General features: G+C 43.3%; 1 protein-coding gene across 1 annotated transcript in view; it reads right to left on the reverse strand.

The window, feature by feature from the left end:
* RBKS (ribokinase) overlaps window positions 1-27,639 on the reverse strand; it is a 65,148-nt gene that overhangs the window by 16,661 nt on the left and 20,848 nt on the right. Inside the window, exons 3-7 of the mRNA XM_033144606.1 lie at window positions 26,940-27,003; window positions 24,216-24,278; window positions 16,535-16,699; window positions 11,928-12,019; window positions 5,620-5,808 (exon numbers count right to left, since the gene is read on the reverse strand). Coding sequence (XP_033000497.1) covers window positions 5,620-5,808; window positions 11,928-12,019; window positions 16,535-16,699; window positions 24,216-24,278; window positions 26,940-27,003 — 573 coding nt within the window. The remainder of the gene's footprint in view (window positions 1-5,619; window positions 5,809-11,927; window positions 12,020-16,534; window positions 16,700-24,215; window positions 24,279-26,939; window positions 27,004-27,639) is intronic.

A 27,639-nucleotide genomic window follows, 5' to 3' on the forward strand; every position in this document is an offset into this window, starting at 1 on the left:
CATAACGCATGCTCAGCACTCATTTCCATGTATTTTGATTCCAGATAAAATCCATTTGTAGCTCTCTTAACCCAGAAAATTACAGGAGTAAAGTGACAGAATTTGGGGCGGTATCCTAGCATATGGTTCTTTCCTGTTCTTTTCATGGGGGAACAGAAGCACACACATGCGGGAAGGGTGGGGGAGAAGTGACACTGTCCAATGGTTGACATTCATTGTTCTGTCTCACCACCACGCCCACCGGTATGAATGAAATTTAGAGCAATATGCTGGTATATCGGTCAAAAAGCCACAATTCCATAACACAACAGGTACTGCAATGTGAAAAAAGGACAGAAATGCTAGCAGGAAAACTAACACAGTATTTCCATGTTTGAATGCACCGTACCAGTGGCGGCAATGAGTGGAGGTGTGTGGAGGCCTTGCTGGGCCACTCCAGGTGGGTTTTTTGCAGGCATATTTGCTTCAAGATCATGAATGTAATGCTATTATTGGTGGATTTATTCTACACTGCCCAACACTATTGGGGTCTCCAATATCACCCCATTATCTAGAGGGGCACCCTTGCACTATAGTGCATCAAAAGAGGGACAACCAAACAACCCCCCCCCCCACCTTGCAATTTGCGATATGGGCATTTAAATGATTTCAGTGGGGAGCTGTGAGTCATGCACCCACAGAAAATGAAGCGGTATGTCTGCTCCAAAACTTCTGCAGGTGCAAACAATATCAAAAGCAGGATTGCGTATAACCACCCCAATATCATCACAAGCACAAATAATCATGAATGCATAATAATAACAATAAAGAAAAATCTGAAGGGGTCCATTATGAGTCCCCCACCGCATTATGAGTCCCTGGAAGATATTTGCTTTTTTCAGAGGCCACAACAGAAAACACTATTTTCACAACTAACTTCCCATAAAAGCACTTTATGGAGAATGCAAGAAGCCTACACCGGACACAATATATTCTGCTGCCTGAGGCAGACAAAATACTCCCCTTGTCCTGCTATCTGCATATAGAAGCCAATCAGACTTGTGAACTGAAGCTGATGGGACAACATCCTCCACTGTACCTGAGGACACAAGGCTAGGTCATGGGACGCAGGACAGGTGACATATGCACCTTTGCCCTCCATCTTCTCCTGACCCCCAATATCTGCCACCAGGGGCCATCACACTCACTCAGGTGTGGGGAACTTCGGGTCCTCCAGATGTTGTTGAACTACCACTCACATCGGCCCAGCAAGCAAGGAGGGCCAAAGTGTCCCCATATCCTACTCAAACTAATGGGAGGCCCATCTCCCTGTCCCTGAGAAACCACCACTACATTATTGTTGTTGTTGTTGTTGTTGTTGTTTAGTCGTGCCCGACTCTTTGAGACCCCATGGACCAGAGCACGCCAGGCACTCCTGTCTTCCACTGCCTCCTGCAGTTTGGTCATACTCATGTTGGTAGCTTCAAGAACACTGTCCAACCATCTCGTCCTCTGTCGTCCCCTACTACGGTCGGCTTTTAATATGGTGAAACGTACAGTATATCAATCTTACTGTAACAAAGAGCTCCCCTTGCATCTTGTTACAAAATGAAAGGTGGCAGAGGGAAGTTTCACACATACTGTGTGAGTGACAATTCAGGATTATGGCAACATGACCTATTACAGACAACCACAAAACTTCAGACGGAAGGCAATTAGACAGGAGACATTTATGCTTGTTGCAACACTCTGGTGTAACAAAACAGGTGAAAAGCTGGTGGTTTTATCTTAAGAAGACCATTATCTCCTAAGCTTACTTACCGGTAAAGCTGCTAGCGGCTTGAAAGGAGTAAAGGAGGGGAGAGTCTGGTTGTTTTGTTTGGAAGGATGTTGCTGGGAATTAGAGCCTACACCCCTCCCCCTAAAAAAAGACTGAAAGAGATCATGGAGATGTTGAGATATACTGTAACCTTTTTCTTCTTCTTTAAAGCAAAATGCTATGGTAGTGGCATGAGGCATTTTGGGATGTTGGAAGAGGAATGGTGCCGCCTTCCCCACCCTCTTCCGGAAGGAGAAATGGCAAATCTCTGGAACCGGTTGGTTTGGTGCCAGTGGAAGGGAGGGACCTGCTGTTGTCGATTTGGAACTGCTTGAGTATTATGGGAAGGAGCTGATCAGGAGAAAGAAGAGGACTTGACCTTGAAGTCGCAGCTCCGCCCCAACCAGGCTGGAATAATACAACAGTGGGAATAAGGAGATAGCCCCAACTGCTACAGGATAAAGGAAAACATCAGAGAGACATATAAGGCCAAGAGACTAACAACCAACTTTTGGATGTGGAACACGCAGGATGAAAAGGAAAAAGCTATGGTTCCTCACTTGAAGCCTTTTTTGGGGGGGAAGTTAAATAATATAATAACACAAATAGAAATCATTAAGAGCGCAGCTGTTAATCATGTGATAATTTTGAAAAAAGAATGTAATAGACATAAGTAAGAATATGAAAAACAGTAATATTAGATCATAAAGACCCATCAAGAACGGTGCACGCGAAGCCTCTTAACAAAACTGTTTTAATTTGGAACAAATTTGTGTAATTGGGTTTATATTTAAAAATTGGCAAAATAATAATAATAATATTGGTGAAACTATTTTAATGGTTTTCACTTTAAGGGGAAACAGGGGAGCAATAAATTATGTGAAGTGCCAATAATGCACCAGTAATCAACAATTATTAAGTAAGTACAATTGCTTCACTAAAGCATTTCATAAATTATTATTATTATTATTATTTCATTGTTGTCTAACCAGTAAAAACCTGTCTAAGAAAACCTAACCACAAAGAGACAGTCTGCATGGACTGGGGTGTTTGAATGAAATATCACTTTATAAGAACAAAGGGAAGCCGACTGAAAACAGCCAAGTCATAAAGCGATGTATTGCTCAGCAAAATAATAGAAGCTTTCATTCACAAAATCGAACATCAGCACTTTTACATTAAACCAACATCTGAACTCAGTCTGAACCACGGCTCAGTCTCAGAAGCCGATATTAAGTGCCAGGATTGGCCTGGGAAGTGTGAAGAAAAAGCAAGTGCAGAGATTAGGCTTTTCAGCCTATCTTCTCGGAAACTGAGCACTTGCCTGAGCTTAGCAAGTACCACAAAATTTCAACGGGCAGCAGCTCTGCCAATAAGTCTGTGCTTCTCTGAGTAAGGAAGGTGACAAATGTTTCTTTGTTACTCTCATCTACTGTGAAAAGACTAAGGTCCTTCCCGGAAAACAGTGACAAAAGGGTTTTTGTCTGAGCACTAAAGTAGCAGTAGCCCAGGTCCAAGGTTGGCAACATCCTGCCCATAGCCAGTGAATCGGGGAGAGGAGGTGGATGTTCTCTGTGACAGAGTGATGGAGAGTCATTGCCGTACAGTGGTTAGTGTGTTGAATTAGGATACGGGAGACCAGAGCTTGAATCCTCACTTAGCCATCATGACTGTGGGTCACTCACTTGGGGCTTCTTCACGCTTCTGCTTGTACCATTACAGTCAGGGTGGATTTGATTTAAATCACTAGTCTGTAATACTTGATGTAAATCTTTTTTTTTTTAACACAAATACTCATTCTTACTGGTATAATCTTAATATTTACAACCAGAGGAAGGTTTCATTTTTGGAATAATAAATGTTCAGAGTAGTTTTTACAGTTATATCAAAAATTACTGATTTGGCTATACTATTAGAAATACACAGACAGATAATTATGAAATTATTGTGAGGTTTAATAAGTCAACTGTTTATATTTGGACAACTTTTCTGCTGTACTTTATTAGTTTTAGCACACATGAAAAACTTAAAACAAATCCTTATTTCCCGATGAATAGCCTTTGGACTATAATGTAACTTAAATAGAAAACTATATTTAGAAAGATTTTTCCTCCAAAAGCATTTGATTTTAAAAATCCAATTTAAATAATTTTTTATTTAATTCAAAAAAATTGATTTAAATAAAAAACAAAATCTGATTTTTTGATTATTATTTTTTAAATCATAGATTTTTATCCTCCCTGATTACAGTACTAGAAAGCATGGGTGCCAGTGACAAACTCAGTGGGGAAACTCCAGAAGCTTTTGGCAGCAGTTGCTCTGGAGGAGGAAGAATTAGGTACCTTGCACACATGGAAGCATGCAAATGTGGCTGTTTGGATCGTGGTCCATTTCTGCACAGATTCCTGGCCTGCTGTTTATGGCTTGGGAGGGGGCAGGAAACCTCAGGAACATTCAAGATGAATATGCTTGCCTGCTCCTTTGGATCGCAACTGCTTCTATGGAGAATTCTGGACTGCTGGTTTTTTGCGGGGGGGGGGGGGAGATGCAAAGAGGGTTTTGAGGCAGTCACCACGGCACTGTGCACAGGCAGTCAGCACGAGCACAGATCCATTTCCTTTGCCTTCCCCTGAATTGAACCGGCTAGTCTGGTTTTAGGCATATAGCAGCACTATGTTTTGCCTTTTAACAAAAGGGGGGGAAATGTCACGGCTGCTGCAGGAGAACACATGTTACATTTCATGACATCAGGCAGTTAAAATGTATAGCTAGTACATACAGTGCTCTCACCAGAACTACTCTGGATTTACATCAGACAGAACTGCGAGTACAAAATGTCCCAGCTCTTGTAAAAATGTGGGTGAGATAATATTGCTATCGGAACCTTAACTATTGCCTTTCTTGATAGCTGCTGCCGCCGCTGAGCTAATAATCCTAACATTCCACTGAAGGAGTGTTCAGTCAGTGCTTGATCATAAACAGGAAAGGAATGAGGGGGGGAACCCCAACCTTAGGCTTTATGAAAGATGCAGGTCATTGACCTTACAAATCGCGACAAAATTAATTTGGCACGGCATGCCGCTTCTGCCTTTTAACTATGCCCTGTGGAATTTGAGCACCTGATATTACTTAAGCTCTACAAAGCAAAAGGCATTTGCCAGCACAAACAGCTCAGGCATGTGTGGACAGAGCCAGTCATTCAATTTTGGGGAGTCTGAGGAGAGAATGGTTAGGCGTCTCCTTTCTCCCACCATGGAAAGAGCAAGCAGGGGTGTTTCGAGGTGATGGTGCTGAGGGATTATGTCGCCATCTTCCACAAGTAGCAACAGAGTCGCCGCTCATACTGTTTGCCGCAATACGGAATAGATAGGAGGGTGAAGGAGGAATACAATGATTTCATCAGTACATGCTGGTCTGGTCTGTCTATGGAACGCCAGCCTATAAACCTTGGGTGAACTGACATTCACTGTGCAATGGGATGTTATGTGATACTTTGCTGGCATGCATTATGTCCAAAGATGTGGCTGATTACTCTGGGCTTTTAGTGCTCAAATAATAATTAGTTGTGTTCACACTCTAGTTTACTCTGCATCCAGCACCGCATCCCAATGTTGGTTTGGGAATTGGCATGCACACGACATTAGCCACAATCCACATCTAGTCTGCAATTTCTTATGAAATACTGCGTTTCAATGTATTCCTCCCCCCCCCCAACCAGATTCTATCAGAATTGAAGAAAAGAATGACATTGCTACGTTTTAAGATGGTAATGTGTACGCAGCCTTCCCCCAAAGCAAGGCTTTTGAATCGCAAGTACATACCGTGGTGTCCACAGCGGTGACCTTCTTGGTGGGAATATGTTTCGGGGTGGGTTCCTTTGTGGAGACCAACACACAGCCCTCTGGACCCAAAGTTACAACGGCTGTTTTACAACCTCTCTCGAGCAGGATCCGTCCCACACGCCCAGCATCTTCAACATTGCCAACTGAGATCCCTGTTAAAAGTTCTGCCTAGAGGAAAAGGTTGAAACAACACAAAAACCACATTAGTGTGTGTGTGTGGGGGGGGGGGGAATTAAGCAAAAACATCAATTTAGTTCAAGAATACTAGATATGTGAAACAGATATGTAATATTTGCTACTATTAAATGTATTGAGAGTCAATGGCATGTACCAGGAGATATAGTGGGAGGTGCAATAATTCCCTTTGGAAGCACAGATTAACCACTCAACCCTTATTTTATTATTTCCACAAATGAGGTATCGTACTGATGTACTCAGAGTAGTGGGCTGAAGAATAACATAATATCTATTGTAATAACCTCTACAAATAATTAATTCAGGGCTCTGGCGTTCAGCCAAACCCAGTTTCCTGATTTGTGCATGATACACATGCTCAAAAGCACATTAAAAAATTTTTTAATACATTAAACAAGCAACATTTTTAGGTGCACATAAAAAACCCACCCTAGTAAAATGTGTGAAGTGGCCAACTGCGTGCTCTGCCCGTAACGGGGATTCCACCATGAGCTTCCCTTGTTCAAGGGAGGTAAATGATTTTCCAATGCTTTACCCAAGGAGCTGCTTTGAAGAACCACCTCTAAGAAAACCACTGTGGGAGTTCCCTCTTGTTCCTTCCCCATTTTCCTTGGGAGTAGACCCTATGTAAATCAATGGCGGGGGGAAGGTCTGTGTTGCTTTGCATAGGAGGTTGTTTGGAAGGGCTGTCCTAGGGGGAAACGAAGGAATTTGGATTGGTTTGGGAAATAACCATGCTTTCCCTTTGGGGGGTGGGTGGGTGGGGGGAAAGGGAAGGCTTGGTTCATTTATAAGCTAATCCAATGTGTGTGTATGTGTGAGAGAGAGAGAGAGAGGGGGAGTTTTGGAATATATAACCAGGCAGAGGGCCTTCTCGGTAGTGGTGCCTGCCCTGTGGAACGCCCTCCCATCAGAAGTCAAGGAAATAAACAACTATCCAACTTTTAGAAGACATCTGAAGTTTTTAATGTTTGAAGTTTTATTCTGTTTTTAAGGTTCTGTTGAAAGCCACCCAGAGTGGCATGTATCTCAAAGTGACTCCAGTGCTCTCTCTCATCCAAAGGCCGCAACAGTTTGGGTTGAAAGTAGCCTTGGAGGTCGTCTAGTCTAACTTCTTGCTCAATGCTGAATCTACTTAGCATTGACAGAATCTACTTAGCAAGCTTGCTTTCTCCTGCTCTGAAGGGTGGGACCAATGGCTTCAAGCTACAAGAAAGGAGATTCCGACTAAACATCAGAAAAACTTTCTGACAGTAACAGCTGTTCAGCAGTGGAAAGGTCTCCCGAGGGAGGTTGTGGAGTCTCCTTCCTCAGAGGCTTTTAAGCAGAGGTTGGATGGCCATTTGTCATGGATGGACTAAATGACCCTTGGGATCCCTTCCAACTCTAAGACTCTATGATTCTGTGGCAGATCACTGTCCAGCCTCTCCTAAGGAGAGTCCACTGCTCTGGCTTTTCCACCATCCAATGCCGTCTACTGTTAGCAAGTTTCTCCTAGTGCCTTGCCAAAGTCTGCTTCCTTAATAATCTCCACCGTTTCATTCTAGTCTAGAGATGAAATCCTGTAGCATTGGCCCTAGCCCTTCTCACCATCCCCCAAAGTGGGGCGCATGCAACATTGCTGCAACGCCACAATGAGGCAATACCACAATGAGGTCCTTGAAGGAAGGGCAGGTTACAAGATGCAAATACATATGCACCACGCCCTGTTGATTGCATGGATTTTGATAGTACCTAGTTTAGAACAGAACATTGTGTTATTGCTTTAATCCCAGAGAGCACCCAGAGTCCTTGACTGTTATTGTCTGGCCCTCCTTCTGTGCTGCACAGTATACAAAGGTGGTTGCGGACTGATTAGGCAAATACAGATGCCTTTAGGAGTCTCTGCTGCGTCTGCCATCTGCAAAGAGTTGCCTCCAGCTGTATATGCAACAATTGTGATGCAGCTGAGATACAGAGGGAGAGGGGGGAAATGAGGACACCGCGAGGCAGGCCAGGAGTCGATTTCCCGCAAAGGTAACAGACACTAGACAGATGCTACGTGCCAAAAGTTAAAATGTACCACAAAGTGTCAATTGTGAAATTAAATATAAAACTGCTGGGCTGTGTTGGAAAGTTCCTCCCTCCAATAAAATCACTTTTTTAAAAAAAAACAATTGGAGGAAATAACTAATGGCTGCTCTAAAAAAGAAAACGAAGACACAATAGCAGGAGGCCAAGGAGGATATTTTTAAAGAGCTTTCTACATAAGACCAAGGAAAAGAGATTCTTCCCCCGGCTCCTACCACCACATTTTGCAAAAAGGCATAAAACACTCACAGGGAGATGAGGAAATACTTTAAATAAAATGACCAAATTACTTACATTGTTAATCTACAAGTCAATATACAGTCAATGTGGTACCCCCAGATGTTGTTGGGCTACAGGTTCCATCATCCCTGACCATTAGCCCAGTGTTTTTCAACCTTTTTTGGGCAAAGGCACACTTGTTTCATGAAAAAAATCACGAGGCACACCACCATTAGAAAATGTTAAAAATTTTAACTCTGTGCCTATATTGACTATATATAAAGTAATTCTCTTGAATTTTTCAATTTTTCCCACGGCACACCAGGCAACATCTCGCGGCACACTAGTGTGCCGCGGAACAGTGGTTGAAAAACACTGCATTAGCCATGCTGGCTGGGGCTGATGGGAGTTGGAGTCCGGCAACATCTGTAAGGCCCCCCCCCCCCACAATCTACAGGTATTGCTGCTGCTGCAGAACCAAGTGCCTAAGCAGAAAACGCAGAAATGCAGAATTCAACAGCTTAAAGATATGCAAGCTCAAATTCTGCAGAAATGAATTTCTAAGGTGTGACTCCTTATTTCGTTGTACCCACTCCAAACTGTCATACCTTCAGAAACATGACCAGGCATGTTCCAAGTCTACTACGGAAAATGCAAAAATAGCATTGCATTTTCCATAACGTGGAAAGTGCAAAAATAGCATTGTGCCACCCAGCCCCAGCCCATTAGGTCCACGTTACGGGTGGTGGTGGTGTAGAGAATACACTGCTGTAGAAAGATTGAGTTTACATGTTTCCCTGACCACTTTTGTCTCTGGCTCCACCCACAACTGTAAAATGGTCCTGGGGTGGCTACCCTGAAAGGAATATGGCCCTCAGGCAAAAATGTTCCCTACCCCTGAGCTTAAAGCAACAGAAGCATAGGAGCCAACTCCTAGGGGCCAAGGGGGCTTCGGTCCTCCCAATAAAATATTTGAGGGGGCTGCCCACCCAAGTTGATGGATATTGTCATTCAAATGGTTTGTGTGTGAACCGTGCCATGAAATTGATTATGCAGGGTGGGGCTTACCTCCCCCCCCCCCATATTTTATTCAAGTTGGCACCCCTGAACAGAAGTGAGATGGGAAGGGGGCAGGTTTGGGCTACCGTCCTCTGCATGTTTTTTTGTGTAAATAATAGCACACACACACACCCCTTATATGTGAATGCAACAAATGCATTCAGTAACATACACATGGCTGGCCCTGCACCTCTGAGATTGGTTTCCCCCCTGGAATAACTCTCTAAAGTGCCAAGGACGTTATAAATGCAACACCTACAACCATTTCCCTTCAAGTCTGAAATCACTTAGTGGCACACAACCTTAGGGTTTTGGCTTCCACAGGACCAACATTTGATATACTTATTCTGCAATTCTTTTATTAGAAGAATTAGAAAGAACAGAGAACCAGCACATTCCTGGGCAAACCTCAGGGATTAGGCTCTGCTGCATCTGGTGCACAGTGAATTAACAAGCCAGTTTCAACAGGCTTGATCTTTCTGGGAAAAGTCGGGGGGGGGGGGGAAACCAAACTACCAGCTAAGCAAAAAATCAGGAACTGATAATCTTGCAAGATGCATTCTCAGTATTTTGCACACAAACTGCATACAAAGAAGTAGAAGCCGCACAAATAAAAGTTTATTAAAGCAATGAAAAATATGTATCTGAAACCACAGCTTGTGAAATATCCTTTGTGGTAGATAGCCCACTGGTATTATACCCCTGTTTTTGCTCAATTCTAGCACAACAATTCGGAATGAACAAAATGTTTCACAATACCAAGTACCGGTATTTGCGGTTGTCAGAGCATCCACAAGTGTTTGGTGGATGTGCTTCCATCCAACAGATATTTGGAGGATCAGCCCATGTGGCAGGGTCTGCAGCAACTTGGGGTACTTCCAAGGCTTTGCAAAGTCACAGACTAGTTTTATGCCTCTGCTGCCGAGAAGATAAATAACAGAAACTTCCTGTCTAATCCCATAACTGTTATCAGCCAATCATAAACGGACGATTACAAGCACACAGTATGAATTATTAAGGAACCTGGCAGAAACTTCACAGCTCATGTTGACAATGGGGCATAAATTTCCACTTCCCTTTGAAATAGGTGGCTAGTCAGCGCAAAAAGTTGGACGGGTGTTAATTGTGATGCGCTCTGAATTCTTTTTTCCTTTAGAACTATTTCAAGATGATGATTGGCAGCTATTGTGCCCCCTCCACACACACACACACACACACACACACACACACACACACACACACACACTATAGCACTGTGTTCTGTATGGTCAAGCTTCATCTATTTCAATACAGGTAATAATTTTACTAAATTATCTATAAACCCTACTATGTGGGATCTTTCACCTCTCAACATGCTGGCCCTCAATGGGAGAAAACCTGGTGTGAGAGATGGCACCGTTCTTTTCATCTTTGGGACCATGTGGATGCATGAGAACTACTATGGACACAGAGGTGGGCTTCGATCAGGCACACCTGCAAGCATGTCCCATCTCTGCCACAGGCTGACTGTGTGGACTTCTAGGCATGATGCAAGAGGACAATACTAGACTGGAAATATCAAGAGTGGAGTTGGATATAGTTGAGTAAGTTCAGCAAGGCAGTGCATTGGATCTGTAGTTTATTGTTTACGAGCCTATATTCAAAGAACGTTTACCCTGCTCTTCAATGGAAAAGGCTCCCAAATCAAGCTGCAGAGCAACTTTTTAAAAAAGCAGTCCCTACCCTCAGCCTTACAATCTAAAGGACACGACACAAAAGGGGGGGGGAGGATGGATTGGGAGAAGGAAGGACACAGTAGAAAAGGGAAAAGAGGTGGGAAGTACCAGCTCTTATAGTTACAGTTCTTATAATGGTGGCTGGCTAGTTGGAATGGAAAAAAATCAGGTAGCCTGTTGGAATGGGCGGGCACTGCAAAGTGACACATGTTGGAGAAGACGACAGAACAATCCTGCTTCCCTTCTCTTTCTTTCTTGCAGTCCGTACCCCAGGCTTGTACACTGTGCTCTCCCAGACCCTCTAACACTCCTCAGATGAAAATAGGGACATTTCTCACACCCTCCTCGACCCCCCATTTTTGCTCCCCCCCCCCGCCAGCAGAGCATTTCCTATCAGAAGAAGGGTGCCACCATCACTACAGCAAGGGGACACCGCATACATACCCTCCACCTCCCTGAGAAAACCACTTAATCCTCTTATTTTTTTTATTTTTTTATTAAAGATTTTCTTGGTTTACAAAGTGTTGTAATGTCTCTTGTATTTTTCCATAAAACATTTTTACAGATCAATTTTAGTTGTTGAGACATTAGGGAGGGGGGGGGGAAGGAAGTGGGTGGGATGGGGAGATGATGTTTCTATTTTCCTTAATATATGTAGGATTTGGTATCAGCGTCGCTTGTGTTGGTTCTCTGTTGTTTGCTTGTGTTTCTTAATTCTGAACCGTGATTACGCATTACAAACCCAGCCATTGGACAAAGATTTCAGTTGAAGTATGAATTGTATGTTTATTTCCTCTTTGCTTTGCCACTACAACCAGTGAGATGGAGACCATTTGTGTGTGTGTGTGTGTGTGTGTGGAGATTATCAGTTCTGTTTCAGGTGCTGTTTCAGTCAGCACTGTACAATACAGCATTTTCAGAATCTGAACCAATTACTTGCATTCAAACGCAGAAAAGATACAGAAAACAGATTTTAAAAGTTGCATCTGTCCAGAGCAACCAAAATAATGGTAATGACATGTTATTTACCTCAGTTTCATTGCAGCAGATGATGTCAGAATAGGTATAAAATCGTGGATCTAGGTCAGCAACGGCTGGAGCAGGATTAAATAAAGTCTTCACTGTAAGAGAATGGAAAATGTTGTCTAAATCAATGGCACATGATGCTTGAATATGAATAATTGGACAGAATCCAGCAAAAACTCTGTGCTGTCATGGCTAAGGCACTTTCAGCTCCACATTGCCCACCAAGATATATAAATTACTTGCAGACCCACAAATCTTCAGGAAAATAGCCTACTTTCTTATGTTACAAAACAAAAATGCAACTCCGATTCACAATAAATAATAATGGTTTAGTTAACCAATTTTGTTGGAATATTAAAGCCCTGATTATCATGCCACTGTCATCAAAGTGAGAAAAGAAGAATTAATTAGCAAAATAAAAGCTCTGCTGAATTCAGAAAACAGAAAGTTGAGTTAGTGCTAATTTGTTTAATATTTTTATAAGATATTTCATCTAAGAATCACAAGGCTGTTTGCTGATTTTAATTTGAAAGTCAAAGGTGCATGGAAACTCGCTCAGCTAATGGAAGTACCAAATACAGAATCCAGCTTGTCTTTAACATCCTGTGCCCTGTCAGCCTTCCATATAAAACAAAACCTCTTCCAGATTAGAAATGCAATTGACTGAGTTTGATTCTAGTTATCCTAAAGTTTACCTACTGCAGCAGGAATACTTCCAGTGCGGAAGATGGCAGGAAATGAAGCTCATACAGTAGAAATGGCAGCACATTGCCAGCATGTGCCTCAGTAAATAAGCAGCCTGGCTTATCCCACAGACTCTCTGAAGCTTGGCCCAACCAAGGCTACCCGCTCAGCTAGCTGTTGCACCTGGACCCTTCCGCAAAACCCTGGTCACACTTAGTGCCTTCAAGTTGATCGAAGCGGACACGGGGCAATGGATTCAAACTACAAGAAAGAAGATTCCACCTAAACATTAGGAAGAACTTCCTGACAGTGAGAGCTGTTCAACAGTGGAATTTGCTGCCAAGGAGTGTGGTGGAGTCTCCTTCTTTGGAGGTCTTTAAGCGGAGGTTTGACAGCCATCTGTCAGGAATGATTTGATGGTGTTTCCTGCTTGGCAGGGGGTTGGACTGGATGGCCCTTGTGGTCTCTTCCAACTCTATGATTCTATGAGTCTCTGTAAAAGCAAATAAGGGAAACAGAAGGGCACAGCGCTCCTGCAGAACTCCCTAGTGCACAGTGTATAAGCTAAAGATGGGCTCAAATTCTCATGTTTTCTGATGATCAAGTGCCAGCAAGTGGAAAAGATGTACTTCAAGCTTTGTTGAGCTGGGGGAAAAAAAGATTTTAATTTTTTTGAAGGGCAAGGGAGATGGACTTGCAATTTGATTTCAAGACACCATAGCCGTATCCTCCTCCTTTCCATAAACTTTCTTCCAATGTGACAAGCAAGGGTGGCAATCCTAGTGCAGTCAGAGGCCATTTCTCCCCAGTGTGCCTCTGTGAGAGGATGCCTTGTAACAACCTTCCAGCGGCATTGTTGGGGGGCAGGGGGGTTGTTGTTCAATGGGGCAGCCACTCCTCTCTCCCAGCCATGCCTTTGGAAGGGTGCTATGTTGTAAGGTAGCATCCCCCTCACAGAGGCACTGTGAGGGGAACCGACCCCAGATCATGCTAGCAGCACCCAGCAAAATGGTTATTTAAGAAAGGGGAAATGGAGGGGGGAAATTTGCCTAAACTATTCAGAAACTAACATGTAAGCACATTGTACACACTGGAAATGAAATAAGATTTTTCATCACTCCATCCCCTAAAATGGTTGACAGCACACTTTTGTAGTATGAGAAAGGAGCTGTGAAGATAGGAAGGCACTTCCTGTCCTGCTAGAGTACAAGCAAATTAAAGGAAAGGAGCTGGAATAGGTCCAAGACAGGTTGCAAAATGCATGGGAGGATAACCCGTACAGTAATAGAAAAGGTTGCTCAAGTGACTACCAGCAATCACATGCGACAGGGCAACCATCTCCCTATATTCTGCTGACTGTGTGATGGTAGCTTGGCACAATGCTCACTAGCCCCATCAAGACACGGTAGCGTGGAAAAGGCAAGCAAAGCAGCTTGCCTCCTACTGTCTCCTGTTGCAACGATACAAGCCTCTACTGTCAGGACTGCTGGCTTAGTCAGAGGGATGGCAATCTGAGGTCTGCAGGCCATGTCAGGAGAGTCAAGGCCCATCCCTGTCTGCTTGTGGTGACTCGCCTGAAAGCTGGTTTTCTTTGAAGCAAAGTGCGCAGGGGTCCACCACTGGCGAGGGAGGGACAGCCTTAGCAGGTAGGACATGATATAGATAAAGGGGTTGGGGTTGGGGTTAGGGTCCCGTCCCCCCCGTTGATGGCTGCTTTGCTTCAGGGAGCTACATCCTCGCTTCTCTCTCCCCCCTGCATCACCCAGTGGGCTACCTGGAGGAGGCACAGATCACTCTTGCCAGAAATCTGAACTGATAGCTTGCAGAAGGCTTTTGAAATTACACCAAAGGTGAAACCAGGGCCATAGGTAGGCCCACCCCTGCCCTAGGGGCTTGAAAGCTCCTTCATTATATACCCTTAGGCGCCAGGCAAAAACATTCCTCTTCAACCTTTGGTTTATTGACACCCAAAGCCCCTTTAAAATGTGTTGGGGGGGTTAATTGGGTTGTTCTTGTTCTTATTTTTATTATGTATTTTATATTGTGATTTTATCTTGCGAATCGCCCTGAGACTTGTGGGTATAAGGCAGTATACCAATATTATTATTATTATTATTATTATTATAAAAAAAGTGGAATGGTGGGCAAATCAATGTTTTTGTTTAGGCACTTCTGAGAAAGCAGGGTCCATAAATGGGTGACTTCAGCTCTTCCATTTAACTACTCAAGCGAACAAGAAGAGTAACGTTTGAGTCAAGAGTGCTACAATCGCTTTGGCATGCTGGATTTAATGACCTATCCTGGCACTGTGCCAGTCAAAACAGAGGCCAGCACTTAGAGAAAAGCTGCCATAGGGACCTTTAATGACTACTAGGAGGACAATGAGACATCGGCAAGTGTAACACTGTTGGTTCGCAGCCTTATAAAACGGGTGTAAGTGAATGGGGACAACAGGGCTTACAACCGCAAGCTTCCGTTTCCTCACTTCCCTCTTTCTTTTGAGCATGGCATCTCGGTGTGCATCTGTTAAACACAAATAGTCTAGTGTGCTTCCTAACATAAACCCCTGCATTAAACATGCAGCATCTGCAGACTAAAGGAAAGGAAATGCCACTAACACCCTCCAGCTGGGAGGGTGTTTAATACTGTGCAGCGTTAGCAAAGTGTTTATGGGGATGTGGTTATACAAGGCAGTTTGACATGTTTGTCCTGTCATCTAGGGCAGAGGTGGCCACAGATTTACTGGAGTACAGAGCACACTGTGATGAAAGATGGAATGGTTAGGATGGTTCTGATCTTCCAATTAAGTCTCTTGCCTTAACTTGCTAATGCCTTTCTTGCTCACATTCACCTATTTATTTATTTTTTTGTTTAACATGTGTGATGTAATGAAACACTTAATAATTTCCCCTTGCTGCAACAAAAAGAGCTCATTCAACACTAATAAATTTATTATGGCACAACAAATTTATTATGGCCACTTCATAAGATGCTCAAGGTTGTCACTCTAGCCTAGCGCAGGTGTGCACTGTTGAAAACAAATGGGTTTTCTAAGCAAAAGATTACACACACTTATGCATGTTTGCTCAGTGTAATTCCAATGGAATTCAATGAAGCATCCTCTGAGGTTAGTGAGTATAGAAGTTTTAGGAACTTCTGGGGTAGCAAGTAAGGAGAACAAGGAGGGTGACTGTAGGCGAAAGCAACATTCAGAGGTGTGACAGTTGCAATAAAGGGTCATGCAGAAGAATTTAGCCTCACTTTCCACAAAACTTGGCTTATTGTTATGGATGAAGCAAAGACTGTGGTTTAAAAACAAACTCTGGCCAATTTCTAAACAAGCCAACTTCAAACTATGGGTTTCAAAGCTGGCTTCTTTAAGTAACCAGTTTGTTTTACACCCCAGTCTCTTGGGCTGTACATAATGACAAGCAGTGTTCTGCAGAAAGTGAAGCTATGTAGTCCCCCTTCCAGTAATGGAGGAGGAAGAAAGGCAGGAGCATAAAAATCCAACGCTCGTAGTGGATTCTTGCTGCTCGTGCACAGAACACTAAACCATGGTTTGACACCGCCTTCCCAACTTATGTGCTCCAAATGTTTTCAGGCTAAAATTCCCACGGAGAATGATCAGGGATGATGGGACATGGCAGTCCAAAAAATATGGAGGGCATCAGTTTGGGGAAGGCTCCGTGAACCCAGCCAGTGAGTATATGCCTCTTGTGACAATTAAGAGACAAACTTTGTTATGCCAATCAAATGAAATCATAGTTTCGCTCTTCTTTTCAAATCTGGCACAAGCTGCCAAACACACGTCACCTTCTTTTCCACTACTGAGTTTTTAAAATAGTCCTGAAGCCCTGCTGCCTTGAAAGGATATAAAAACATTTAAAAATAGAGCAAATAATTAAGACAGATTATTAGATTACCTCCACTGGTGCGTGCCATTTTCAGGGCTTCCAGAGAAATAGCTGGGGTTATTTCAAGTTGGCAGACCATGACTTTAGCTTCTGAGATGACGTGCGCAGCCCTCTTTAAGTCATCAGAATTCAAAAGCAAATTTGCTCCTGCAACAATGACGATAAAGTTTTCCCCTAAAAAACAAACCAATTCTGATTTTTAAAATGTTTACAAGTAACCATGCAACCAGTCTCTTTCGCAAAGGGATGGATTCTACCACATAGCTGTACATCTCCCCTTTGCTTCAATTAGAGCTTGTACCTGGGGAACTTCATGCTACGTTGTCGTCTAAAATAATATTATGGTTTGCGCTTCCATAGGCTCAAGCCGATTCATCAGATACATGAAGCACACTGAAGAGAGACATCCTTACGTTAACTGATTCCTAAGTGTCCCTTAACGTTTGTCAAGAGGATGCATCAACTGAAATTTGTCAGTGGAAAACTTTTTGGTCCCAATACAAAATGCCTGTCCCAATATATGAAAATGTGTGTGTGTGAGAGAGACTCGCTTTCACCTGTCTACCACTGGCGCATGACTCTCAAGAGCGTTGGTCAAAGGGGAACACAACCCTAGGTTTAAAAAAATGATCTGCTCCAAGTTCTTCTAATAGGGGCCCTTCAAGGCTGAGATTAAGCCAGTGTGGGGACAGAAATCATTCTGATGTGCTTTTGTTTGCTTATTAAAAATATTTACATATCACTATTCATAAAAAGTGTCAGAGCAGTTTACAACAACTATACACAAAATCATTCAATTCAAACTATATAAAATGTTGAAATCAGAAAATAGCCAACTATTTTGGAAAGATGTTATTCTTAATTGCCTGCTTAAACCTGACGGAATAGAACAGTTTTCAACAGCTGTTTAAAAATTGAGACAGAAGGCACCTACTTAATGTTTCAGCATGTGTATTTGTTTTTAAAAGAGAAAAAGTACTAGAACTTGCAAATAAGTGGACTAACAATTCTGAAATAAAACAAATAAACAGCAAGCGTCAAGTTATTTTAGAAGATCCCACCGCTTCCTTGGAGCTCCTTGGAACAGCAGACACAACTTCAGATTTTTATTTTGATAATGACATCAGAACTCGGTTATGTTTCACTACACTTTATTCTGAGAAGGGTGGGTGGGGAGGGGAACGTGACAAGGGTCTGTTGCTTTCGGCGGCAGCCCGAGTTTATCATCATGTATAGCTCCAGCTTACTGTAGCATGCAGCCTTGCCTTTAGGGCGTGTTTTACAGTGGTGCTGTTGCACATACTGCACATCCAAGCCAGAGAATGGTACAACTGCCTGGTGTGATTATATTCCTGGAGTCTCCATGACCCCAGGGAAGGAGATGTCAGTGCTGCTTCACCACACACTACACTGAGCCTGGCTTTCCTCCACACCAGTGTCTGCCTGCTCCTGAAGTTACTGCTATCGCTAGGGAGTGTTTGCTAAGGCCATGTACACATTAAAGGTTTAAAATGCAGTGGGGCCGTGTTTCAATTCCATGTTGGTACACCGTGTCATGGTTTGATGTGCTTCAACTCCGGCTGTGTGCCGGCCAAAGGAGGGGCTAGAAATGCTAAGAAAGGGTTTAAACTTCATCTCCGCTTCTGCACTTCAGACTTCTCTCTTTCTTGGGAGTAAATCCCACTGCATTTGGAAGATGTATTGGGTCATAGCTGCAGCCACAGGAAGCTGATCTCGGGGGTGGGATGCAGTTGGAGGGATGAAAGCTTCACCAGAGAAGAGTTGGGGCTTGCAAATCATGAATGGTTACCTGACTGGCTGTGGGTTGGCTTAGCCTGCAAAGAAAGAGCTAAGCTTTAGGAACACAGTATTTTTCATGAATGAGACTTCCAAGTGCCTTGCGTGCAAAAAAGCGCCTCCCAAAAAGACAGTGATAAGATAACATCATGAACTCACAGGGAGGAATTCAAGTTTCCAAAGCAATTAGGCCACTGGTAACATAGCTCAGTCACATGTTAAAGCTTATTTTGGTTAAAGCCCAGGCTTTTTGCCCTTCTCTTTTCTCTATCAGACAAAAGTCCTGTTCTCCAAATGTGTGGAGGGGCAGTGGGAGAAGATCACACATGCTAACCATAACTACAGTATCTTAATTGGTTCCACCGCAAACTTCATGTGTTTAGCAGGAAAGTCTGAAGCAGGACACACCTTCCACTAAATGCACTTCAAATCCTTGCTCAGAATGCAGTTTGAATCCTTGTGTCTGAATTCACACAGACTTAAGACTGGGATCGCTGACTGCATGAAGAATTTGATGTGTATTCAGCCAAACACCATTTGATTCCCCATTCAGACTTTCTTGCTCAAGGCACCAAGGCCTGAGTTAAAGGTGGTCCAGTGTGTGGAGCTACACTCTTCTTTCCACATTCTCAGTGAATGTCTGAACAGGGCAAATAAACCTGCCTATTATTAACATGCCCACCAAGAGCTTCCGAGTTGCACCTAATCTGCCCTGCACAGTGTTTGTTGTCCATTCCCCATGTCTGGGAACAAGGTGAACCAGAGATGGAGTTGGAGCAAACGTAACTGGGGCAGGTTCATGGGAGGCTGAGCTTGGAGCTGGCTTATGGGAGCATGATAAGCAGCTGTCATCTCCAGCACAAGTCCAGGAGAGACTAGGAGGTTTATATCTGCCCAGGAAGCTCCTCCCCATTCCAGCTTAGCTGCTGGATCTCACTGCACAACTGGTTCTTCTCTGGCTCCCTCCCCCTCCTGACTAGACTGCTCCCCACCCATGGTAAAGCACCAGGCAAGAACTCATCTGCCAGCTCTGGATTTCTTTTGGCCCAAAAACCACCACAGCCCCTGTATATGTGTGCTCTATAGGTGAAGGCAAAGTCTGTGCCTGAGGCAAGCATTTGCGTGCGGGTCATGGGGGCAGGCAAATTGTTTTCGGGGCTGGTAACTAGAGGGCTTGACTGTGACAGCATTTTCTTCAGGATCCTCAGTGGTGTTGGGGGGGGGGGTCTTCACAGTCCCCCTCCTCTTCCTGGGATAAGTTCCTCCTAGAGACATGGTTGGCTTGGACTCTTATCATTTAGTTTCTGAAAACCTCAATAGGAAGGTACTAGAAACTGTGTGAAAGTTTGTCCTAGATAACGTTAGTCCTAGATATGAAGCACATGATGCAATTTGTCTAAAGCTTCCAAGACTTCAGAAGAAAGGAATCCACTTGTTGAATCGCACCAAAGACCAGTGGTTTATCTTCAACAATGGCGAGCTAGTTGTCCCTGGGAGATTCTCAAACAGTGCATGACTGAGATGACTATTACCAGTGTTTGCAGTGGTGCCCTTTAATCAGAGAAATACTGTCTATCTAACAAAGTTTTCCTATGTGCCTAAGGACTTCCACTTGTACTCCCTCCTAAAACGTGCTCTGAAAGGATGGGGAAACTCCAGTACGGATTTGTGAAGTGCAGAAGGAGCAAGAAAACAAGGAAGGGAAGTTCTGTTTGTTCTGCCCTTCATCCAAGGATCACAGGGATAAACTTGTTGCTCAAGTGGAAGTACTTGCATGACTGGGATGACCTTGTTGGATACAACTCGGAATTTCTGAGGTAAATAAAGGTTCCATTTTTAGCCACAATGGCCATTAAGATACTTACCCACCTGGTGTTTTTTTTTTTTAAGTCCAAATAAGCTAGTGGCCACTAAATATATATCACACCACAGAATATGAGAACTATTGACTGCAAGAAGAACTAACTCATTTGGTTTGTTCAGACCAAACCATTGAGACACACTGAATTCTAGAAGGGCATCCAGAATCTGGAGCAAAACAAACACATTACAACCCCATATCAAGTTGTTAAGATCACAAATTAATGTGGGTTACATTTATTGATATCTGTTGGGAGCCGCCCAAAGTGGCTGGGGAAACCCAGCCAGATGGGTGGGGTATAAATAATAAATTATTATTATTACACTAGGGTCTAGAGTGGAGAGATTGGGAAAAGGGCAAAGTTCCTGCACCTTTGAAGTTGTATCAAAAAGGGAATTTTAAAAGGTGCATCTTGCAGGACTATTGAAAGTGCTGAAGTCCTGTCCTCTTTATTTCCTGCCCCCCAATCTGGGATATAAAAATCATTATCTTCTGTTATTATTTTTAAGAGGGAGGAAGTAAAGCAGAAAAGGAACTGCAAACATATTGTGGAATGGAAAATAAGCACCGTTAATTTGCTTTTTTAAAAAAGTGGGTCCCAGGTCTGAAAAGTCTGAAGGCACTGTTTTATGGTGAGACTGAGAATTCCACGCTAGGAAGTGGATTAAGTGACAAGCTGACCAAGATTTGCAGGTGTCCTTTAATCTGGAGCATCTACTAGTGCTGCTGGACAACAGAGCCCACACTTTGGCACACTGTCTCGACAACCTCAGTAGCAGAATCAGCATTCCTGTGTATCATTTTCTAAACCACTTTCCTCTGGCAAGCAAGCTACAACAGCTCGCTAGGTGACAGTGTTCAAGCAGCCAAGGTCAAGCTGTGGGTGGAGCTCCTCTGTTTTTACCTCCTGCCTACGATGTTGAAAAGCCCAATACGCACCCCTCTGGCTGTGCAACAGCTGCCAAGTTTATTAAGCTAACACACGAGATCCATGTAACATTTCCCCACTCCCCTCCAGAGTCAAAGTTTGTGTTTGACATACTTTTCTTTAATCTTACTTCTTTAAATTTTACGTGTGTGTGTGTGTGTGTGTGTACACACGTACACACACAAAAGCTTTCACTGGTATCAAGGTACACTTAAGTCCTTTTGTACTCAGGCATCCGCATGCATGGAAAAAGTCTTTCTTTCAGTCTTTGTGTAATGATTAATTAACAGCAAAAGATACAGTTAAGCTGAAGCAGGCTTCTGCTGGTTTCCTGGTTTGGCTCCAACTCTGAGGGGGCCCTTGGCAAACTGTCTCTGTCTCCTGTGTTGGTGGAACCAACACTTACCTGGCAGTGTTGATGGGTGGCAGCAGTGCTACAGTGATCTCCAAGCTGCTTGGGAACAAAATGAAGCTGAACGTTCAAGGACAGATAAAAGAAAGAACTTCTTCACCCAGTGCATTGTTAAGCCATGGGACTTGCTCGCACAGGAAGAAGTGATGGCCGCCAACTTAGAATCATAGAACAGAGTTGGAAGGGACCACGAGGGTCAGCCAACCCCATGCAATGTTGGAATCTTTTCCCCAACACGGGGCTTGAACCCATGACCCTGAGATTTAAGAGTCTCACGCTCTACTGAATGAGCTATCTAAAAGAGGATTGGACAAGTTCATGGAGGACAAGACTATCAATGGCTATGTTCTACCTCCACTGTCAGAGGCATTGTACCTCTGAATACCAATTGCTTGGAATTGTAGGAGGGCAGAGTGCTATTGCACTCATGTCCAGTTTGCAGGCTCCCCAAAGGTGTCTGGTTGGCCATTGTGAGAACAAGATGCCAAACTAGAAGGGTCATTGGCCTGTTCCAGCAGGCTCATCTTACGCTCTGCTTTTTAAAATTTTCCAGTGTCCCAGAACAAGGCTACATTCGAGGTACTGTAGGAAAGCTGTTGGATACTGTTGGATGACCTCCCCAGGTCTTTAGCACAGTGCTGGGCCCTGCCAGGGTTTTGAGCCCCCAGAAGCCGCCCAGGGAAGTCACACACTTGTCCTGGCTTTTATATATATATCGTATAGCAGCCTATTTTGGTGCTCTCAGGTAGACTGGCCAGTATCCTTTGAGGCTTCACAGTCATAACACGCCGACATGCCCGATCAGAGGCTACGCCAAGGAACAAAGGAGGTGTCATTCTCACCCAGAATTACTATGCTCCCCTCAGCACCATCTTACTAGACAGGCACAAGGAAAGCACGTGGATATTGGAGGTGATCATGGAACAGCATGATTCTGAGAGCTTATTTCAGGACTGATCATAGGTTGGGAAGATCCTCCAGAATGCCATGGAATGCCATGCAGAGAAGAAGCCCTTGCATGAGTGGTAGTGAATTTTGCCCTCCAGATCCCAGCCTATGTCTACAAGTGCTGATCTTTGCTTGGTTCCTTGTGGAACTTGCATGGGAAAAACAAAGTTCAACCTTTGGTCTTAAGCAATAGGTTCTGGGCAGGGTCAGCTTATCTGTACTAATTAACCTGATGAAGACATGTCTGCTATTTAGCCCATCAAATCCTTGCTCAGAACAGAAGTAGTTCTTAGAAAAAGAGTGCTATGGAATTTGATCAAGGATAACAGGTCAGCCATCCATCCTTTCCTCTTCCAGACTAGGGATGGTTTGGTTTTGTAAGAGCTAATCTGCACTTTACAAGAGGACATCTCACACGTAAGAACAAGTCAAACAATGCGGAAAATTACACAGAGCATTTGAAGGAAGGGGTCTGCAGAATACTATGTCAGAGTCTGCTCAACCCCAAGGCATCCACCCCACCAAAAACTCCTATGTGGGTCAGTAAAATGTCATAGCAAATAGCCGGAAGACCCCAAGTTTGTCACAATACTCCCTCTTATTCCTGGGATAGCTATAACCAACAGCAACAAGGGAACATCTTGTATACAAAGGAATGATGGGTGGAGAAAAAAAAAGACGACAATAACAAGGAAGAATGGAATAATGGCAGTTTCTTATGGTGGAACAAAACAGTACAAGGGCCCTGGTACTACCTGACACTGCCTTGCCACTTTCTCTCCCCCCACTACCTGGATGGGGATAGATAAAAGGCAAAAGTTAAAGCACCCCTGGATGGTTAAGTCCAGTCAAAGGCGACTATGGGGTTGCAGCGCTCATCTCGCTTTCAGGCAGAGGGAGACGGCGTTTGTCCACAGACAGATTTCTGGGTTATGTGGCCAGCATGATTAAACTGCTTCTGCAGCAACGGAACACCGTGATGGAAACCAGAGCGCATGGAAATGCTGTTTACCTTCCCGCCACAGTGATACCTATTTATCTACTTGCACTGGTGTGTTTTCGAACTGCTAGGTTGGCAGGAGTTGGGACAGAGCAACGGGAGCTCACCCCGTTGCAGGGATTCAAACCGCTGACCTTCCGATCGGCAAGTCCAAGAAGCTCAGTGGTTTAGACCACAGCGCCACCCATGTCCCAATCTGGATGGGGATAGCCTGGCTTCAGTTGGCTCTACTGTGTAACCTGGGATTGAACCTGGGGCCTTCTGCATGCAAAACAGATGTCCTCTTCTCCCTTCTGTTATAAATGACCTTTTCTTGAAAATATGAATGCTACAAAACTTATCTATGAAGGTTTGTGAGAAAAGGAAGAGCAGGATAAAACTGCAGGTTTTATTGTTACCGAGCAAACTAATTCCGCTAAGCGAGGATAGTGTAAATGGGAAGAGTAATGTTTTACTGACTAATGTAATGAACTGTAGTGCTGTCCTCCCTGGATGATGTTGGGTTGGTTTTTCTTTTCTCTACCCCCACCCCAACAGTTATTTATTGACCAAGTGTGAGGAGAACTTTAGTTTTCAGTGAATGTTAAACCACAGTGCAGCTCAAACCTAAGGAATATGGGAGGGCTAGCCACTTTAACTTTCAGAATCCCAGAAAAATGATTGAATTCCCTCCCCCCTTCAAAACCCAGCAACTTCATTAGAACAACAGTTGGGGAAAAATTCAGAATATCCCTAGATACCCACCTTCCTTGTTGACAATGATCGAAGCAGCTCCAGTAGCGGCAGCCTCTGTTTGGCCCACAAATTCTAGAATAAAATAAAATAAGGTATAATGTTTTAGCACAGTACTTATGGCATTTTTTTAAAAAAGGATGCCATTTGGAATAGTGAAAACTAGAATAAATCCACTGCTATTTAAAAAAGAAAAGTGAACTGCAGCAATACCAGGGGGTGAGGAGAACCTCATGCATGCTAAAATAAAACCACAAGACAATAAAAAAAAACAACTCAGATTAATTAACTGCAGTTAATTCTCTGTTTCAGCAAAAGTGGGCTTTTAATACAGACTTTACTAGAAGCTGCAGTGTACAGTTAATTCATGTACACATAGCAGAATAAACATTTATGTGACTTCTGTACACGGTGACGTCCACAGTTGTACACTTCCCCAATCTTGAACATACTGCCAAGTAACTTCATTGGGTGACTTAGAATTCTAATATTATGAATATTTTCTTTTTCTTTATCCACTTTTTTTTTTTAGTTTCATGCGCACAGTTTTACAAACTTCCTATACCCCTGCTGGTCGGCTTTGCTGAGTAGAGGAAGAGGACTTTAGATAGAAATTATTAGTGTGGTGTTGATGTGAATTCAGCCTCTGCATCTTTCCAAAGCAAATTCCCCTTTGGACCTCATAAACAACTATGAAAGAGACCACACAGGTGGCTCTTCTTCCTTGTCTGTAGCATCCAACTTAATACTTAGATGTGCCACCTAGCTAGCTTTCAAACGCTGTTAATATTTCATTGTAACTATTATAATGGCTGTTGATTTAGTTCCAGATTAAAATCTCAACTAATGATGGATTCAGAGGACAGTTTGTGTCTCATTACTATAATTTATCCTTCCATCCCTGGGGGAAGACTGTAGCTCAGGTACAGAGCAAGCACTTTGCACTTGCATCAAACCCTGGCATCTTAAAGTAGGACTCTGAGAAGTCCTTGTCCAAAATCTTGGAGAGCTGCTAACAGTCAATGGAGTAGACAAGGCTGAACTATTATTATTATTATTATTATTATTATTAATATTAATATTAATATTAATTTCATTTATGAGTCACCTCCCATAAGGCATCTTGAAACAACTTATAATACAAAATAAAACATTTAAAGATAACTGCATATAAAGACAATTAAAACACTATTATTATTATTACTACTACTACTACTACTACTTGCCGCCCATCTGACTGGGTTGCCCCAGACACTCTGTGCGGCTTACAGCAAATTAAAACAACAAACACATTAAAACATGAAACATGAAAAACTTCCCTATACAGGGCTGCTTTCAGATGTCTTCTAAAAGTCAGATCGCTGTTTATTTCCTTGACATCTGACGGGAGGGCACTCCACAGGGTGGGCACAACTACACACATAAAATCAATTCAGATCCCCAGGACAGATACCAATTGGGATAAATCTTTTCGAAGGCTTGTTGAAAGAGGAACACCTTTAGCAGGTGCTGAAAACCCATAGAGGAGGCACCTATCTGGTATGTAATGGGAGGTTTTTTTTTTCAAAGGGTAGGTGCTGCTGGCATCATTTGAAACTGATCTCCTTATAGGATGGCATTTGCAGGATGCCCTGTCCTGCAGAATGCAGGGATCTGTTGGGTTTGGCTGGGATGAGGCAGCTTAAGAGGATGAGCTAGATGGGCCAATGGTCTCTGACTTGCTATAGAAGAACTCCCTGTGTTAATCAAAGTAATTTATTTAAAGAATGTTTTTCCCATTCTTCAGCCAACAAACAAACAAACAAACAAACAAACAAACAGGCTTTCAGGTCAATAAGAATTCCACTCTACAAAGACAAAACACAAAAGCAGAATGGAGTTTGGTCACTGTGGCAACTGTGCTGGTAACCTTACATTTAGGCAGCTTTAATGGGCTTTGTGTGGGGCTTCCCTTAAGGCAATTCTGGACATGGCAGCTGGTGCAGAAGGCTGTTCCCTGGGTGGTGGGTGGTGCCCCTTACCAGGTACATGTCACACCTGGGCTATGGGACCTGCACTTGCTAACTATCAGTCGCCAAACCAGTTTGAAGGTGTTGTTTAGGGCTTTCTGCATAAATAATAACTCTGGACCAGGTTATTTGAAAGTCAGACTTCCCCTGCATTGCCTGGGTAAGGGCATTATGATGAACAAATGGAATCCAATTAGCCATGTCACATTGTAACGATTTTCACCGGTGGCCTAGTTGTGGAAGACCCACTCTGCTGAAAAAGGAGAGGTCCCATCTGTATTGGCATTCGGCCAGCTTTTTAAGACATACCTGTTTAAGCAGGCCTTCCCCTTGATCTCTTGACACGACTCTCCTGCTTCAATTACAGTGCTGTTTTATTGGGTATTTTAATTATGGATATACGTATATATTTTAATGCTTGTGTAATTGGTGTGCATACTTGTAAACTGCTTGGAAGCCTGCCCATTCATTTCCATGGGTCTAATCCAGTAGCCTCTGGCTGGCCTGTGCAGGATGTGGAAATGGAGAAGTCAGGGGAGCTCTAGCTTGGCAGCGGCTCTGCAGGTGGGCATGCACCTGCAGGCTGCCACTGCCAAACCCAGAGCTTTCCTGACCTTGCTACTGTCTCACCAGCCTTTGGAGGATGCCACTGCTGCCCCCACCCCCCATACCGCTGATGGTCTGTGATTTAGTTGGGTGAAACATAGTTAAAATATGAAACATTTACCTGTAGGAATCCCATTTTTCTTAAAGTTTTCAAGATAATCATTGCCAAAGGAATCCTTCCCAACCTACACAGAAAAGGTGAAAAACATTAGATCTCTTACATTTAGTTGATGTTATGCAACTATATATTGCACATGTGTTATAGCATTGTATTCCAAATGCAAATATTCTATATCAACAAGGGGGGAAATCAAGATGCACTCTTCTTGTGCATCTTGATTTACTGAGGCTGTAGTTTCAGCAAATTTTAACATTAAAGCATGCTGCACTCCTGTTTTGTAAGATCATTTCAAATACATGAGGTGGGATTTAATTAAGTTGTTATATGAGCATAACAAGGTCCATTCAAACAAGTGGAGGACTTCCTCCACCCCTTAAATCCGCTCTGGAGGTTTGGGGGAAGCTCCAAGGAGGTTTAAGGGGTGCATGGGGTGGGGGCAGAGGGTGGAAACATCTCAGTGTGGGAATGAATCTTGTTCCCCATGCACATACCATATGTTGAATTCCACCCAGAAAGTTTAATAGGCATATTATTTTGCTGTATCACTGCAACTCATATTTGGATTCTACGATGTCCCACTTGGGATTTCCTTCACTGTATAAAGTGATTGCAAAATAATGTAATGTAAGGTCTCCCTGGGAGAAGAGTATTTTTAAAATGCAAAAATAGGATATCCATAAAACAAGTTCCACAAAACTAG

The sequence above is a fragment of the Lacerta agilis genome, chromosome 3 (assembly GCF_009819535.1).
Source record: "Lacerta agilis isolate rLacAgi1 chromosome 3, rLacAgi1.pri, whole genome shotgun sequence".
Taxonomy (NCBI): Eukaryota; Metazoa; Chordata; class Lepidosauria; order Squamata; family Lacertidae; genus Lacerta; species Lacerta agilis.